The 17,289-nt window shown below is 42.5% G+C and overlaps 1 protein-coding gene across 1 annotated transcript in view; it reads left to right on the top strand.

Moving 5' to 3' along the window:
- Positions 1-17,289, top strand: part of wdfy3 (WD repeat and FYVE domain containing 3) — a 405,362-nt gene that overhangs the window by 54,536 nt on the left and 333,537 nt on the right. The window contains exon 2 of the mRNA XM_078543892.1: positions 6,731-6,940. Within this exon, the coding sequence (XP_078400018.1) occupies positions 6,761-6,940 (180 nt within the window). The 5' untranslated portion in view covers positions 6,731-6,760. The remainder of the gene's footprint in view (positions 1-6,730; positions 6,941-17,289) is intronic.

Raw genomic sequence — 17,289 nt, 5'->3', positions numbered from 1 at the left:
CTCATCAGGGAGTTTGTGTAACATCATAACCCAGGACAGTGTAACTTGGGCAGTTTGTCATCTGGATCCCATATCGACTGCAGTTTTAAAAAAATTCTTGAGATTTGCTGCTGATCTCCCATCGCCAATCTGGGATCTTAACCTTGCCTCTCAATGGAGAAGCGAGCATTTTATTGAAGTGCACTCCACTGCTACCATCCCTTAGAGGCCAACACCGACAATGATTAAAAAAGAAAATCACTACAATTTTAGAAGCTCTCACTATTCTGGATTATATAATCAATTGTGTTATGTCCATGTAATATGCACCTGTTTACAGGTCAAACAAAACAAAAATATGGAAGTCTAAGGGACTACTTTAGGGAACTTTTTAAATTAACGTACCTGGGGCAGGGTTGGGATGGTGGGTGGAAATTTCGAGTATCATATTGGCACATAGGAAGTCTTGCATAAGGCCTTGTTTTAATAGTTGTGTGAAACTATAGCAGTAAAACTCTGGTTTCCCAAAAGAGCATTGCAGTTTAAATGTACGGTTTAATGCATCAAACCTAGTTTCTGTTTTGAAAGGTGAAAACTGCAGCGGTTCATGGGGAGAGAGCTGAGAGGGATTAGATTTCCTTGGCCATCTTGTTTTAGAGCTGTACCTAAATCTCCCTTTCTCAGCTGGCGATGTTGGGACATCTGGGGAAGCCCACTAAGGGGGTACAACAAATTTTATTGGCTTTATGGAAGGGTGGAGTTGGAGGGATAAAGTTGGAATTATATTAAAAGTTTGCCTTGTGTTTTATATCATTGATGCACTTTTTGGGCTGAATGTCACCTTACATTTATAATGATTTTATAAATATTGGCTGGTTCTCAAATCTGAATATTTTATTCCCCAAAAAAAGTATTTGTGTTGTGACTGTAATCTGTACACTGTCAGATTCTGTCTAAATATAGTATGATGCTTCAGAAGCCTTTCTGCGCAGTGTATTTTTTGTTTTCTTTTATGGGTTGTGAGCATTGCTGGCAAAGCTAACATTTGTTGCCCACCCCTAATGTAATGTGCTACTAACCAGTCTTGATTTTGATTATGCCTCTGAAGAGCATTGGGGCAATATTTGACACTAAAGGGGCTACATAAATGCAAGTTGCTGCTGTTGTACTGTAGCAATTAAATTTTATTTTCAAATCAGCTATCTGTTTGGCTAGGTAGAATAATAACTTTGTTTGCTTATCGCTGAGATAACAGTCATCACTGATTAGTGCCCTGGTTCTTCAGGTGTGGCTCAGTATGCTTGCTATGAGTACAAGGAATGTTTTCGGTATTCCCTCACCCAGAAAGAAATACCGAAATGCATGTTGTGAAGGGCAACTGTTTTAATTGTAGGAGTTATTTTACTGCCTTGTTTGCAGGTGTGCTTTTTAGTCAAGTTGGATCATTGGTTGCTGGAGTTGCCGTGTTGACACTGACGTCATTTGCTAGGTGTGGTTTTAAAAAAAAATATAAGGTTGTAGTGATGGCAAAACTGTCAGCATTTGACATCATCCTGCGAAACTGATGGCAATTCTGGTGTTAAATGTGGAAATACCAAAAATTGTTATTGATGACTCCCTACTTCTCTATAGGGTGCGCTGTTGCAGCCCTGTAGACTGCAGCCTTTAGAGAACTAATGAGAAAGATGAAAGCTACCCCTTTATGCTGTAATATCACTGTTAAAGACCCCTGAAAAGTTGCACTTTGATGAGTTGTAACAGGGGTTTTAATATGTACTAAATCATAATCACTGTTGAACAATGTCTTGGCCCTGTTATCTGATTTTTATATTTGTGTAATGTCAATTTTTCATCATGATAATTCCATACTTTTTAAGCGCAATTTTTAAAAGTAATATTTCAGCTGCTAATCAGTGTGTCCCAATCTCTTTTTCACTCTCTGCAACAGTTTATAAAATGTGATGGATAATTGGCACTTTTACTTCCTCGTTTGCTGTGATTACTCTGCTTAATGACATCACTTGCTGGATGCCTGGAGCTCTCCTTGATTTGTTTGATTTACACTAACTTTGGGGAAAGTGAAATCCATGCCACAATTGCCAGATCTCATCGGCAACTTCTTTTGAGGTCAGCAGGGTGTGCAGTTGCTTCGACGCTGATTGCAAATTGGAAGCCGAAGTTGTTGAGTATTCTTTGTACAAGTATAAATCTAATGTAGCACAGAGATGGATGTTTTTTAAAACATATTAATAAAAGCTTATGCAGATCTATGTACTCTATTGGATGGAAATTATATTTCTTCCTATACAGTAACTATGCTTGGAGTATCAAATCCTCCTCTTGAAATGTGCAACTTGTATTCATTACCTTTTTAAATATAAAATTGGACCAAATTTTGTGTTGCATTCTAAAATATGTTTTTGTACATTAACTTCCAAGGAAATGCAGGTACTCAGCATTGGAGTGTGCAAGCTATTTGCTGAAAAGCTTTTCAGCATATGCAGTTGATTGAATTAGTACACCAGGTGATTTTTCAAAAGAAGATACTTCTTGATTATTCATGAGAAATGAAGGTTCAGTTGTTCCAGTGAAAATCAACTTTAAGCTCACTGAGGACTGAATTTTCTAAAGTAGAACAGTAATCACCTTTTACAGCACCAAACCAAACTGGGATAATGCTGAAACAAAAGCAACAATGCTGGCAATATATAGCAGATCTGGCAGCATCTGTGGAGAGAGAAACAGTTAACGATTCAGGTCTATGACTTTATATCTGAACCGTTCTGACTTGATCTTGTAATTTGGGAGCTTTGTAACATTGATCACTTACTGTTCGTTATGAGAAAACATATGATGTCTGTTTCTGTGCTTCATTATTCAATTATTTAAGTTTCATCAAGGTCAAAATATCTACCACTTCAATACATACTCCCAGATTCAAAATATTACTTTCTTTGCTTTATTGAAGGGTATTGATTATGAGAAAGTTCTATTACTGAGCACATTTGATCTTTGGAGCACTTTTTAACCTTAATTTCTATGGTATTAAATTTTGTTGAGGAAACTTAGACGAAATAATGTAATGTACTCAAGTCAGATGTTCTTTTGTATGTTGGTCTGCACCATTAACCACCTGTTGACCCACTATAGCAAAAATATTTGAAAATATTTATACAGTAGTGTAACCCAGATGTGGGGGAAAAAAGTTAGTGTCATTGAATAGCTGGGACAATAGTTTAGCCGTAATGTTACTGGGCTAGTAATCCAGGTGGCTGGACTAGTGAACCGGAGATGAGTTCAGATCCCGGCAAATCATCTGCGGAATTTAAATTAAATTAATTAATCTGCAATAGAAAACTAGTTTCAGTAATGATTATCTTGAAGTTACTGTAAAAACCCACCTGGTTCAGCAATGTCCAGTCTGGCTTGCATGCGAGTCCAGACCCATAGCAATGTGATTGACTCTTAAGTGCCTTTTACCATTTACAACTTCCGGTCTCCCGTGTGGCAGGCCTGTGATTTTTTTTAAAAATGGATTTGATGAGTTGAAGTAAGAGTTTTGTAAAGCGAAGGGGGTCACAGCAGGTTGTGAGGTTTCCTGTGGCCAAATATCCAGGAGGCTAGTTCTCAAGTGAAATTTGAAACTGGAACAGGTTAAATACTTTGGCTGCTGGATGACATGCAGCTAGTTGCAAATTCTGGTTCTCAGATTGGCTGATGACTGGTTCTGATGGATCTGCTGGGTTCTGGGGTAATCAGGGTGAAGTCCCTGAAACCAGATTCGATCCCATGACAGCTGGGTTAACTCTTCTGAGGCCCATCAAGTCTAATTTGGATGGGTAAAAGCAAAAAACTGCGGATGCTGGAAATCCAAAACAAAAATACCTGGAAAAACTCAGCAGGTCTGACAGCATCTGCGGAGAGGAACACAGTCAACGTTTCGAGTCCGTATGACTCCTCAACAGAACTAATTTGGATAGTGGAGGCCACCTTAATACAATGGGAAGTTGATAGTGGACATTGAGTTTGTCTAAAACAAAAACAGAATTACCTGGAAAAACTCAGCAGGTCTGGCAGCATCGGCGGAGAAGAAAAGAGTTGACGTTTCGAGTCCTCATGACCCTTCAACAGAACTGAAGTTCTGTTGAAGGGTCATGAGGACTCGAAACGTCAACTCTTTTCTTCTCCGCCGATGCTGCCAGACCTGCTGAGTTTTTCCAGGTAATTCTGTTTTTGTTTTGGATTTCCAGCATCCGCAGTAGTTTTTTGTTTTTATATTGAGTTTGTCTAGTATGAATTATGGAGGCAGGTTGTCTGGAAGCTTCACAGTCTTTAGATGTTGGCCCATCCATAAACAATGAGATGTGTGACTTTTACAAATGGCTGTGAGGCACCTTCACCTATGTCCATATTTAATTAGGTATTCGCTGGAGACTTAGTCCAAATGCTAAAAGTCACATGACTTGCGGCAGCCACTTAACAGCATTTTGTGTGCCAATTTTTAAAAATATTGACTGAAAGTTCATAACGTGACATGCCTGTACTGGACATGACATTAGATTAATATATGGTGCTGCTAATTTATAGAGTTATTGATTTTGGACACAATTTATTCACTTTTAGCTAGAAGGGGATATGTGTGAGCAAGAAAGGGTTAGGAAACATGCAGGTAAATAGAATTAAGGCACAGGGAGTTGAATGAGGGTTGATTTTGAATTGACTGGGTGAGGGATGGAAAATGGAGGGTGTTGAGGGAGTCGGCTTTGAGTTATATCTGTTGAGGATACCTCCTTTGATGGTGTGCTCCAGGTTTTTCTGTGGGGCTTTTGGTGGTGAGGGGTCATGGGGTGGCATGCAGGGAGTGGGGGCGGTGCAGCCAGTCGGGATGCTGAAGAGTGGGGGTGGCGGTTGCTGTGTTGTTTGGAAGAGGGGAGTTCGTGGCCTGATTGCTGAAGACCCGGGATTTATAGATTTTTAATAATTATTTCTAAATGTTGATCGAATACATGAACTTTAATAATTATATACTGAATGCTGTTTTGCTTTTGTTGGCATCAGGGATTGTGTTATTTTTCAAGTGTTAAAATGAGGTCACATTGGAAAATAGTTTGGGAAGCACTGACTTAGAGCGAGGTCAGTTAGGAGAACATTAGAGAATTCGAACCTTGAGCTTCTGCAAGATGAGGGCTAAATCAAGTCTAGAGGTAACAAAGGCCTGAGTGATGGTTTCAGTGGCAGATGAACAAAGCAGGGGTGGAAACCAACAATATAATGGAAGTGTAAATAGGTGATGGAGCAGATACAGTGTTGGAAGTTCATGTGAGGGTCAAGTACAAAACCAAAGTTATGAATGGTCTGGCTCAGCTTCAGACAGTGACCAAGGAGAGGGATGGAGTTGGTGGCTAGAGAACAGAATTTGTGGTTGGGACTGAAGACGATGGCTTTGTTCTTCCCAATATTTACAATAACAATAACTTGCACTTATATGACACCTTAGCATAATAAAGTGCCCTCAGGTGCTTTACCAAACTAAGCTTGACACTGAGCCACATAAAGATATATCAGACAAGTGGCCAAAAGCTTAACGAAACTGGTAGGTTTTAAGGAGTATCTTAATGGAAGAGGGAGAGGAGGCGTGGTGAGGTTTAGGGAGGGAATTCCAGAATTTAGGGTCCAAACAGCTGAAGACATGGCCATCAACAATGGAGTAGTTAAAACTGGGGATACACAAGAAGCCAAAATTGGAGGAACGTAGAGAACTGTGTTGTAGGGCTGGGGGAGGAGTGACATGGATCGGAGTAAATTACTGCTCATCCACTACTGGGTGTCAAGCAGCAGAACAAATTGGGCAAATAGCAAAAGAGGGGGTGGTGTGGTAGAACTGGGTGATACAGCACACATGTAGAACTTGGCATTATGTTTTGGGATAGCTAACGGGTAGGATGTAGATGAGATATGGGAGTGGGATAAGAATAGATTCTTGGGGTCTCCAGAGGTTACGATGCAGAAATGGGAAGGGAGTCAGCTGGTGCTAGTTTTTGGCCACAACTGGATAAATAGAATTGGAACCAGAGGGTGCACTCACCCAGTTGGATGATGGGGCTGGGGGCTGGTGGTGGAGGTGTTGGAGAACGATGGTATGGTCAACCCTGTCAAAAGCTGCAGATGATCCAAGCAGGATGAGTGTACTTTCCAGTCATGTAGGATATCATTTAGGGCTGCTTGTGTTTTGACAGGGATGGAAACCTGATTGGAGGGGTTCAAACATCTAGTAACATGAAAGATAGACATGGATTTGAGAGATGAGAATGAGGTCAGCTTTGGAGAGGGATGGGGCGGTAATTTGTTAAATCAGAGGGCTCAAGTATGTGTGTTTTTGGGGGTGGGGTGGTGGGTGACAGCAGCAGATTTGAAGGGGAGGAGGACTGTACCGGATAAAGGAGAACTGTTAACAGTTCACTTGGGAGCCAGGAATTGAAGTTCTATGACCAGCTATTTAGTGAGAACCTGGTCAGAATAATGAAGTTGGCAAATTTTCTACAATGTCCTGTTGCGTATCAGATATTTTAATTGATTATTTTGAGTATATTTTGTGTGCGGAGGGGGAAGTCTAATAAGCATGTTGCAAGGTAATTTTTTAACTTGATTTTGAGTGAGCTTACTCAAACCCCCATCCCCATCATATAATAAAACTATTAAATGTTATGCTTGTTCTGATGCAAATACTAACGCTAAAACTGTTATTTAATAGGGTTGGCCGTGTTTTCAGGAAGCTGAGAAAATGAACATGGTGAAGAGGATCATGGGCCGTCCACGGCAGGAAGAATGTAGTCCTCAGGATAATGCACTTGGCCTTATGCACTTGCGTCGCCTCTTCATGGAACTGTGTCATTCACCACGGCACATGACACAGAAGGAACAGGAGGAAAAGCTGTACATGATGTTGCCAGTTTTCAACAGGGTGAGTACAGGTATCCAGTTAGCACTGGTAGAGGGAAGTAGTGGCAGCTGCTGGTCAGGTAAAACCTTGATCTTTAGGCAAGAGCAACTTGGCCTTCAGCAATTGTAACTAGGGCAGAATTGAAAGAAATATTAATAACTAAGGAATTTTATATTGTTAAAATAAAAGCAAAATGCTGGAGATCTGGATTAAAAACAAAGTGCACAAAAAACTCAGCATGTCTGGCAGCATCTGTGGAGAGAAATAGAGTTAACATTTCAAGTCTAACATGACTCTTTGGAACTGTTCAATTTTATAATTGTTGATTGTTTCTGCCCACGAATGTGATGAGTTCCTTAAGCCTTGGTTTGATTCTCTTAGACACACCTGCACACCATTAACATAGCTTGTAATCTGTAAGGGATGATTAGAGAGTGTAGTGAGGTTCGGCTTGCTTTCAGGGTTATTTACTTCTCCTAGGCAGTACTAGAAACATAGAAAACAGGAGCAGGAGTAGGCCATTCGGTCCTTCGAGCCTGCTGCACCATTCATTATGATCATGGCTGCTCATCCAACTCAATAGCCTGCTCCCGCTTTCTCCCCATATCCTTTGATCGCTTTCGCCCCAAGAGCTATATCTAACTCCTTCCTGAAAACATACAATGTTTTGGCCTCAGCTACTTTCTGTGGTAGCGAATTGCACAGGCTCACCACTCTCTGGGTGAAGAAATTTTTCCTCATCTCAGCCCTAAATGCTCTACCCCATATCCTCAGACTGTGACCCCTGATTCTGGACTCCCCCACCATCAGGAACAATCTTCCTGCATCTACCCTGTCTAGTCCTGTTAGGATTTCATAGGTTTCTATGAGATCCCCCCCCCACATTCTTCTGAACTCCAGTGAATATAATCCTAACCGACTCAATCTCTCCTTATATGTCAGTCCCGCCATCCCAGGAATCAGTCTGGTAAACCTTCGCTGCACTCCCTCTTTAGCAAGAACATCCTTCCTCAGATAAGGAGACCAAAACTGCACACAATATTCCAGGTGTGGTCTCACCAAGGCTCTGTATAATTGCAGCAAGACATCCCTGCTCCTGTGCTCGAATCCTCTGGCTATGAAGGCCAACATACCATTTGCCTTCTTTACCGCCTGCTGCACCTGCATGCTTACCCTCAGCGACTGGTGTACGAGGACACCCAGGCCTCGTTGCACATTCTCCTCTCTCAATTTATAGCCATTCAGATAATCTGCCTTCCTGTTTTTGCTACCAAAGTGGATAACCTCACATTTATCCACATTATACTGTATCTGCCATGCATTTGCCCACTCACTCAGCTTGTCCAAATCACACTGAAGCATCTCTGCATCCCCCTCACAGCTCACAAACCCCACCCAGCTTTGTGTCATCTGCAAATTTGGAGATATTACATTTAATTCCCTCATCTAAATCATTTATATTGTGAATAGCTGGGGTCCCAACACCGATCCCTGCGGTACCCCACTAGTGACTGCCTGCCATTCGGAAAAAGACCTGTTTATTCCTACTCTTTGTTTCCTGTCTGCCAACCAGTTTTCTGTCCATCTCAATACACTACCCCCAATCCCATGTGCTTTAATTTTACACACTAATCTCTTATGTGGGACTTTGTCGAAAGCCTTCTGAAAGTCCAAATAAACCACATCCACTGGCTCAACTCTACTAGTTACATCCTCAAAAAATTCCAGTAGATTTGTCAAGCATGATTTCCCTTTCGTAAATCCATGCTGACTCTGTCTGATTCTGCCACTGTTTTCTAAGTGCTCCGCTGTTAAATCTTTTATAATGGACTCTAGAATTTTCCCCACTACCAACGTCAGGCTGACTGGTCTATAATTCTGTGTTTTCTCTCAACCTCCTTTTTTAAATAGTGGGGTTACATTAGCTACCCTCCAATCTGTTGGAACTGTTCCAGAGTTTATAGAATCTCGGAAGATGACCACTAATGCATCCACTATTTCTAGGGCCACTTCTTTAAGCACTCCGGGATGTAGATTATCAGGCCCTGGGGATTTATCGGCCTTCAATTCCATCAATTTCCCCAAGACCATTTCCCTACTAATACTGATTTCTTTCAGTTCCTCCTCTCACTAAACCCTGTGTTCCCCAACATTTCTGTTATGTTATTTGTGTTCTCCTTTGTGAAGACAGAACCAAAATATATATTTAGTTGGTCAGCCATTTCTTTGTTCCCCATTATAAATTCCCCTGTTTCTAACTGTAAGGGACCTACATTTGTCTTACCAATCTTTTTCTCTTCACATACCTATAGAAACTTTTAGTTTGGTTGACATTACCGCAGGCAGTACCTATGTTTACAGACTGCCTCATTAATAGATTGCATTGATAAATTTATGCTGAATTGTGTGTTTCTGTCCTCTTGTGTACTATTTGTTTCATTTTCTTTCTCTTATGAATGCTAGAAGAAAATTTGCTTCATCTTAACTGATAGAATTTGTGCATCATAATGTTTTAGGATTCTGAAAATCTTTTGTTATGTTGCATGTTTTTGTAGATTGTTCCTTTATTCTAAAATATTGCTGTTTGTAACTACGGGCCAGTCATTTTAACCTGAGTGTTGGGAAAGTCTTTGGAAACGATAATCTGAGGCAAAATTAACATCACTCAGACAAGTGTGGATTAATTAACAAAAGCCAGCACCGATTTGTTAAAGGCAAATCATGTTTATCCAACTTAACTGAGTTTTCTGATGAGGTAACAGAGAGGGTTGATGAGGGTAATGCAGTTGATGTGCGTATGGTGTTTGATAAAGTGCTACACAAGACACAGCAACGTTTGAGAATAAAATGAAAAGTGGCAGTATGGTACAAAGTTGGCTGAGTGACAGGAAACAATAGCGGTGAAGGATTGTTTTTTGAATTGGAGGAAGTTACACAGGTTCCCTGGCGTCGTTTTCTTGAGATATATATTAATGACCTAGACTTTGGTGTACAGAGCACAATTTCAAATTTTACAGATGACACAAAACTTGGAAGTATTGTGAACTGTGGGGAGGATAGTGATAGACCTAAGAGAACGTAGACAGGCTGGTGAAATGGGCGGTCACGTGGTCAATGAAATTTAATACAGAGAAGTGTAAGTGAGACATTTTGGTCGGAAAAATGAGGAGAGGTAATGTAAACTAAAGGGTCCAATTCTAAAGGGGGTGCAGGAACAAAGACCTATACCTAAGGGTTTGTGTGCACACAACATTGAAGGTGGCAGGGTAGCTTTGAGAAAGTGGTTAAAAAGGGAGGGGATCCTGGGCTTTTTAAGAGGCATAGGGTACAAAAGTAAAGTTGTTGTGATGAGCCTTTACATATTAAAAAAAACTGGTTCAGACTTAGCTGGAGTATTGCATACAATTCTGGCAACCCACTTTAGGAGGGGTGTGAAGGCTTTAGAGAGGGTACAGAAAAGTTTTATGAGAATGGTTCCAGGGTTGAAAGACTTCAGTTATGTAGGTAGATTGGAGAAGCTGGGGTTGTACTCCTTAGGGAAGGGAAGATTGAGGGGTGATTTGATAGCTTTTCAAAATCATGAGGGGTCCAGACAGTAGACAGGGAAAATTTGTTCCCATTGGTGAAAGGATTGAGAACCAGAGGATACTGATTTAAGGTGATTGGCGAAAGATTGGCAACATGAATGGCAATATATTTACACAGTGAGTGATTAGGATCTGGAATGCACTGCCTAAGATTGTATTGGAGGCAGATTCAACTGATGCTTTCAAAAGGGAATTGGATAAGCACCTGGAAGAGAGAAAATTTGTAGGGTTGGCTATGGGGCTATGAGTTGCTCCTGCTAAGAGCCTTCACGGATATAGCAGACCAAATGTCAACTTCCTGTGCTGTAACCATTCTGTGATTATATGATTGCCTTGAGATACCAAGAATAAAAAGAAAGCACAAACTTGCATTTATATAATGCGTTTCTGGTTTTCAGGATATTCAAAAGCCCTTCTTGTCAATGAATCACTTTGAAATGTTTCCACTACTACATAAGTTAACGGGGCCATAAGTTTGTTTACAACAAGATCTCATAAGTAGCAATAAGATGAATGACCAGTTAATCCATTTTTTGTTATGTTTCTTAAGGGATAACTCTTGCCCAGGGCCCTGTGAGAAACTCCTTCTCTTCAAATGGCACCATGGAGTCTTTTATGCCCATCTAACTGGGCAGACATGGCCTCAATTCAACAACACAGTGAAAGTACAGCACCTTCAATAATATGGCACCCCTCAGTTCTGTACTGAAGTGTTACCCTCTGTTATATTATCAAGACCTGAAACAATTCTTGAATTCATGACTTTGACTCAGAAGCAAGCATTCTATCACTGAGCCTAGGCTGTCATATAATGAAAAACATTTTTAATTTTTATCTTCAAAGCAGTTAGATAGGAGTGGGGGTCTCATGCCAGTGTCTCTTGTCCTTTGAGCACAAAAACAAGGAAAGCCCCAGGTATGATCATCTGTATGTGTCAAGTTAGCTGATCTTAATCTGGGGAACAATTGGCTTGCTGTAATGAGTTATAGCATGCCTGGGTTGCGCAAGTAAAATATGCCTAGGATTCCCACTGCTGATTGCTACCCCTTTGCCTGCAAATGTGAATATGTGGCTGTTAACTGACCCCATGATTTGCAGTGACGATCTCCACTGTCAAATACTCTGTATGCACTAATTGTCAAGGCTCACATGTAAATGGTGGCCACTTAGGTAAGGGTATTGGATGTTGACTGCTACCTGGAACCATAACCTCTGCAAGGAAACCAAAGTCAATGGGAAAAGCTATGTTAGGATAAATTGTTGCCCTTGTAATCTACATAAAGGTTTGTATGTGCATAATCACATGATTTATTCCTCAGGATATTGTTGAACCTTCCTGCAGCCAGTTCCCACTCTCAATTATCCTAATCCAGCTGGATTTGGGCGATGAGTATTAATAACTGGAACAACAATCCTATTTTGGTAAAATAGCCTTGCAACTAATTTGATTTATTAGTTATGCGATAATCACAAACAAGGGAAGAAAGTGTATAAATAATTCTCGAACTTGTATGTTGTGGGTGACTACTGTATCATAATGCAATGCACAAATGTTTCATAATGACTGACTCTGCAATGTTAAAGGGAATACAGTTGCTTTGATATGATTTGTTTAGATTACGTGAATATTTGGCAGAATTGTGCTTAATGCAGCAAAGGTATTGTGGCTAAAAATTATTGTGGCTTACTTGTCTAAAGTATATTGCAATGCTTGGATTTATATCTGATTGAATTAATTTGAAGGTATTGCCTGAGAACAGTGGCGCCTCAGCCGCTGGCTGAAGAACTGGCGAGTTCCTGCATCACCTTTTTTAGGGAAGGCCTGCAGCATGCCATTTCACTCAGGCACTTGACAGGCCAGCAGTTGGCCTTCTCCTGGGTTTAAGGACCTGGGGGTGGAAGTCCCACCTGTCGAGAGCTGCCGGCCAGTTGGAGGCTGGCAGCTCTATTGAATTGCAGTGCTGTCGAGGAGGCAGTGGCTGCTGCTGGTACGGTGCCAACCTGAGCCCAAGGATCAAACCTGGATTCCATGCCACAGGTGAGTAATGGTAGGAGGGGGTGCTGTTGGCAGCAAGGGTAGGTGATGTCTCAATGGGCCCCCCCAACGTGCTGATACTGGGTTCCTTGATCAGGCACTGAGGGAAGCCTGCAAGCAAACCAAAACCAAACGCAAACTGGGCGACCGTTTTGCAGAACACCTGCGGTCTGTCCGCAAGAATGACCCAAACCTCCCTGTCGCTTGCCATTTTAACACTCCACCCTGCTCTCTTGCCCACATGTCTGTCCTTGGCTTGCTGCATTGTTCCAGTGAAGCTCAACGCAAACTGGAGGAACAGCACCTCATCTTCCGACTAGGCACTTTACAGCCTTCCGGACTGAATATTGAATTCAACAACTTTAGATCTTGAACTCCATCCCCACCCCCTTTCCGTTTCTTCCCCCTCCTTTTTGTTTTTTCCAATAATTTATATAGATTTTTCTCTTCCCGCCTATTTCCATTATTTTTAAATCTATACCTTTTATGCCCTGTTAGTCTTATTTCACCCCACCCCCACTAGAGCTGTACCTTATGTGTCCTGCCATCCATTCTTAATTAGCACATTCTCTTAGATAATATCACCACCTTCGACACCTCTTTGTTCATTTGTCTGTGACATCTTTTGATTATCTGCTCCTATCACTGCTTGCTTGTCCCTACAACCACTCCCCCCACCGCCCCCCCCCCCCCAACTTCTCTCCCCCCAATCTTAAACCAGCTTATATTTCACCCCTCTCCTAATTTTACTCAGTTCTGTTGAAGGGTCATGAGGACTCGAAATGTCAACTTTATTCTTCTCCGCCGATGCTGCCAGACCTGCTGAGTTTTTCCAGGTAATTCTGTTTTGTTTTTGTTTAGGATACACCAGTGATGTACTCATGTCGGCATGACTGTTATGAGCTTTGAAGTCTGGACAGCAGACAAGTCTGGACAAGTCTGCGACTTGATGTGAAACTTGGCCCTCACAGCTTATACCAGGAAGAATAGTAGTGACATTGGAAAGTCAGCAACAAACTTCCAATCGATTTGTGAAATTTTACCAGTTCAACTCATACCCAAAAACTAAGCAACAATCTTACCTTACACAGCTCACGCCAGCTGAGGAATAATGGGACCTAGTATATATCAGCCACCCTTCACTGAGCATCAAAATGTTATCCAGCGTAGAAATCACTAATTCCCCACTGCTACCCTCATATGCTCTCACCTACTGTTTTACGAGGAGAGAATAAGGAAACTGGGCCCGTATTCCCTAGAGTTTTGAAGAATGAAAGGCGATCTCAATGAACCTTACAAAATCCTTACAGAGCATGACAGGTAGATGTGGATAGGATTTTTCGCTTGGCTGGTGAGTCTAGAACCAGAGCACACAGAGTTAGGGGCAAGACCACTTAAGACTGAGATGAGGAATTTCTTCACTCAGAGGGTGATGAACCTTTGGAATTCTCTACCCCGGAGGGCTGTCGAAGCTCAATCATTGAGCATATTCAAAACCGAAATCGATGGATTTCTGGAGACTAGTGACATCAAGGGATATAGGGATAGTGGGGAAAAATGACATAGAAGTGGATGATCAGCAATGATCTGTTTGAATGGCAGAACAGGCTCGACAGGCTGAATGGCCTACTCCTGCTCCTATTTCTTATGTTGCTATGAGTACTAAAATGGGATCTTGTGCAATTCAAATCCCCTCTCAATATAAAGCAGTAAAATAGGCCCACCTCCACCCCTCGAACCACTCTGAACAATTAAATGGGAGTTGGCATAGTCAACCAACCCATCTCTCCCACTTGATTTGTCACCCCCTGCCCACACCAACAGTAATGGGTGAGTATTGCTGAAAAAGAGACATTTTTTGTCAAAGCTTTTCATCTTGTACTCATCAGGACAATTTGCAAGAATACCAAATGTAAAGGGAAGAACACTTCCAGCACACTTTTCTCATACAGCGTAAATTGCAACTCACAGACATGGTGTGCTCCAGGTGCGAAGCCGGGAACATTTCCAGTGCCCGGGACCAGCATGTGTGCAGGAAGTGTGTCCAGCTGCAGCTCCTGGAAGCTCGGGTTTCAGAGCTGGAACGGTGGCTGGGGACACTGTGGGGCATCTGCGAGTCTGAGAGCATCGTGGATAGCGCGTTTGGAGAGGTGGTCACACCGCAGCTGAAGGGAATGGGTGACCACCAGGCAGTCCAAGAGAAACAGGCAGGTAGTTCAAGAGTCCCCTGGGGTTCCGCTTGCAAATCGGTATTCCATTTTGGAGGCTGATGAGGGAGCTGGCTCCTCCAGGGAGTGCAGACAGAGCCAAGCTTCTGGCACCACAAGCAACCTGTCTGTACAGGAGGGGAGGAAGAGCAATAGTAATAGGGGATTCTATAGTCAAGGGAACAGATAGGTGTTCTTGTGGCTGTCAACGTGACTCCAGGATGATGTGTTGCCTCCCTGGTGCCAGGGTCTGGGATGTCACTGAACGGCTGCAGGGCATCCTGAAGGAGGAGGGTGATAAGGCAGAGGTTATGATACATGTTGGTACCAATGACATAGGTAGAAAGAGGGATGAGGTCTTGCATCAAGAATTCAGGGAGTTAGGCAGTAGACTAAAAAGCAGGACCTCTCGGGTTGTAATCTCTGGATTACTCCAGTGCCACGTGCTAGCGAGCTCAAATAGGAGAATAGCGCAGATGAATACGTGGCTTAAGAGTTCGTGCAGGAGGGGAGGGTTTTAGATTCCTGGATCACTGGGACCGTTTCTGGGGAAGGTGGAACCTGTACTAACGGGACGGTCTACATCTGAACCAGAGCGGGACGAACATCCTTGCAAGCAGGTTTGCTGGTGCTGTTGGGAGGAGTTCAAACTAATTCGGCAGGGGGAGGGGACACAATGTTAGCAGAATAGGGGCACATCATAATACAGTATGACAATCAAGTCAGAGGGAGTACAGCTGCATTAAGTTTCAAGGGAGTAAGGTAAGGCTGGATGGCCTCTACTTTAATGCCAGGAGTATTACAGGTAAAGTGGATGAGTTAAGGGTGAGGATTGACACGTGGAATTATGATATAGTAGCCGTCACAGAGACGTGGTTGAGGGAGGAGCAGGATTGGCAGGTCAACATTCCGGGATATAGAATCTTCAGGCGAGACAGTGGAGGGGGTAAAAGAGGAGGATGCGTTGCATTGTTAGTTAAGGAGTCAGGTACTGCAGTCAGGAGAGATGATATCTTGGAGGGGGCATCGAATGAAGCTTTGTGGGTGGAGTTTATGAATAAAAAAGGGGAAGCCACATTGTTAGGTGTTTAATATCAACGCCCCCAGATAGTCAGTGCGAAATTGAGGAGCAAGTATGTGCACAATTCACGGAGGTGTGTAAAAACAATAACAATAGGGTAATTATATTAGGCGATTTCAACTTTCCCAACATTAATTGAATAGACATAGTGTTAAGGGCTTGGATGGAGTGGATTTCTTGAAATATGTACAGGAGAACTTTTTAGGTCAATATGTAGAGGGTCCAACAAGGGACGGCATAATGCTGGACCTAATTCTGGGGAATGAAGCCAGACAGGTGGCTGAGGTGGTGGTGAGGGAGCATTTTAGTGATAGCGACCACAACATTGTACAATTTAAGCTTGTTATGGACAAAGAAATAGACAAGTTGCAAAAAAATGTTTTGGATTGGGGGAGAGCGGATTTTAGTAAAATAAGGCAGGATCTGGCCAAGTTGGATTGGGAACAGCTGCTTGTGGGGAAATCTACAGAAGAGCAGTGGGGGGCATTCAAAAAGGAAATTGGGGGAGGGTACAGGCTCAACATGTTCCCTCTAGGGTGATAGGAAGGAGTAACAAGCCCAGAGAACCATGGATGACCAGAGATATTCAGGATATGATGAGAAGGAAAAGAGAGACTTTTAGCAGGTACGAGGGGAGCAAATCAGTGGAGGCATTAGTGGAGTACAGAAAGTGCAGGGTGGAGCTTAAGAAAGCTATTAGGAGAGCAAAGAGGGGATATGAGAAAGCTTTGGCTGGTAAAAGTAGGGAAAATCCCAAGATTTTCTGTAAGTATATCAATGGGAAGAGGATAACCAGGGAAAGAGTAAGGGCCCATTAGGGACCAAGGGGGAATTCTATGGAGCCAGAGGACATCGGTAGAGTGTTGAATGAAAACTTCACATCCGTCTTCACCCAAGCGAATGAGAATGAAGGTATGGAACTCGGGGAGAGGGACTGTGAGGCTCTTGAGCAAATTGATATAGGGAGTGACAAGGTATTGGAGGTGTTGGCAGGCTTAAAAGTGGACAAATCTACAGGTCCGGATGATTTGTATCCCGGACTGCTGAGGGAGGCAAGGGAGGAGATCGCACGGGCTCTGACCCAAATTTTTAATTCCTCTCAGCCACGGGGGAGGGACCAGAGGACTGGAGAACAGCTAATGTGGTCCCGTTATTTAAGAAGGGTTGGAGAGATAAGCCAGGGAACTTCAGACCAGTGAGTCTCACGTCAGTGGTAGGGAAACTATTGGAGAAAATTCTGAAGGAGAGTATCTATCTCCACTTGGAGAAGCAAGGTTTGATCAGGGATAGTCAGCATGGCTTTGTCAGAGGGAGGTCATGCCTAACAAATTTGATTGAATTTTTTGAGGAGGTGACCAGGTGTGTAGATGAGGGTAGTGCAGTTGATGTAGTTTATATGGATTTCAGCAAAGCCTTTGACAAGGTCCCACATGGGAGACTTATAAAGAAGGCAAATGCAC

Source organism: Cetorhinus maximus, chromosome 1, assembly GCF_964194155.1.
Source record: "Cetorhinus maximus chromosome 1, sCetMax3.hap1.1, whole genome shotgun sequence".
Lineage (NCBI taxonomy): Eukaryota > Metazoa > Chordata > Chondrichthyes > Lamniformes > Cetorhinidae > Cetorhinus > Cetorhinus maximus.
The sequence above is the reverse complement of the archived record's forward strand: the minus strand, read 5'-3'. Positions and strand labels throughout refer to the sequence as shown.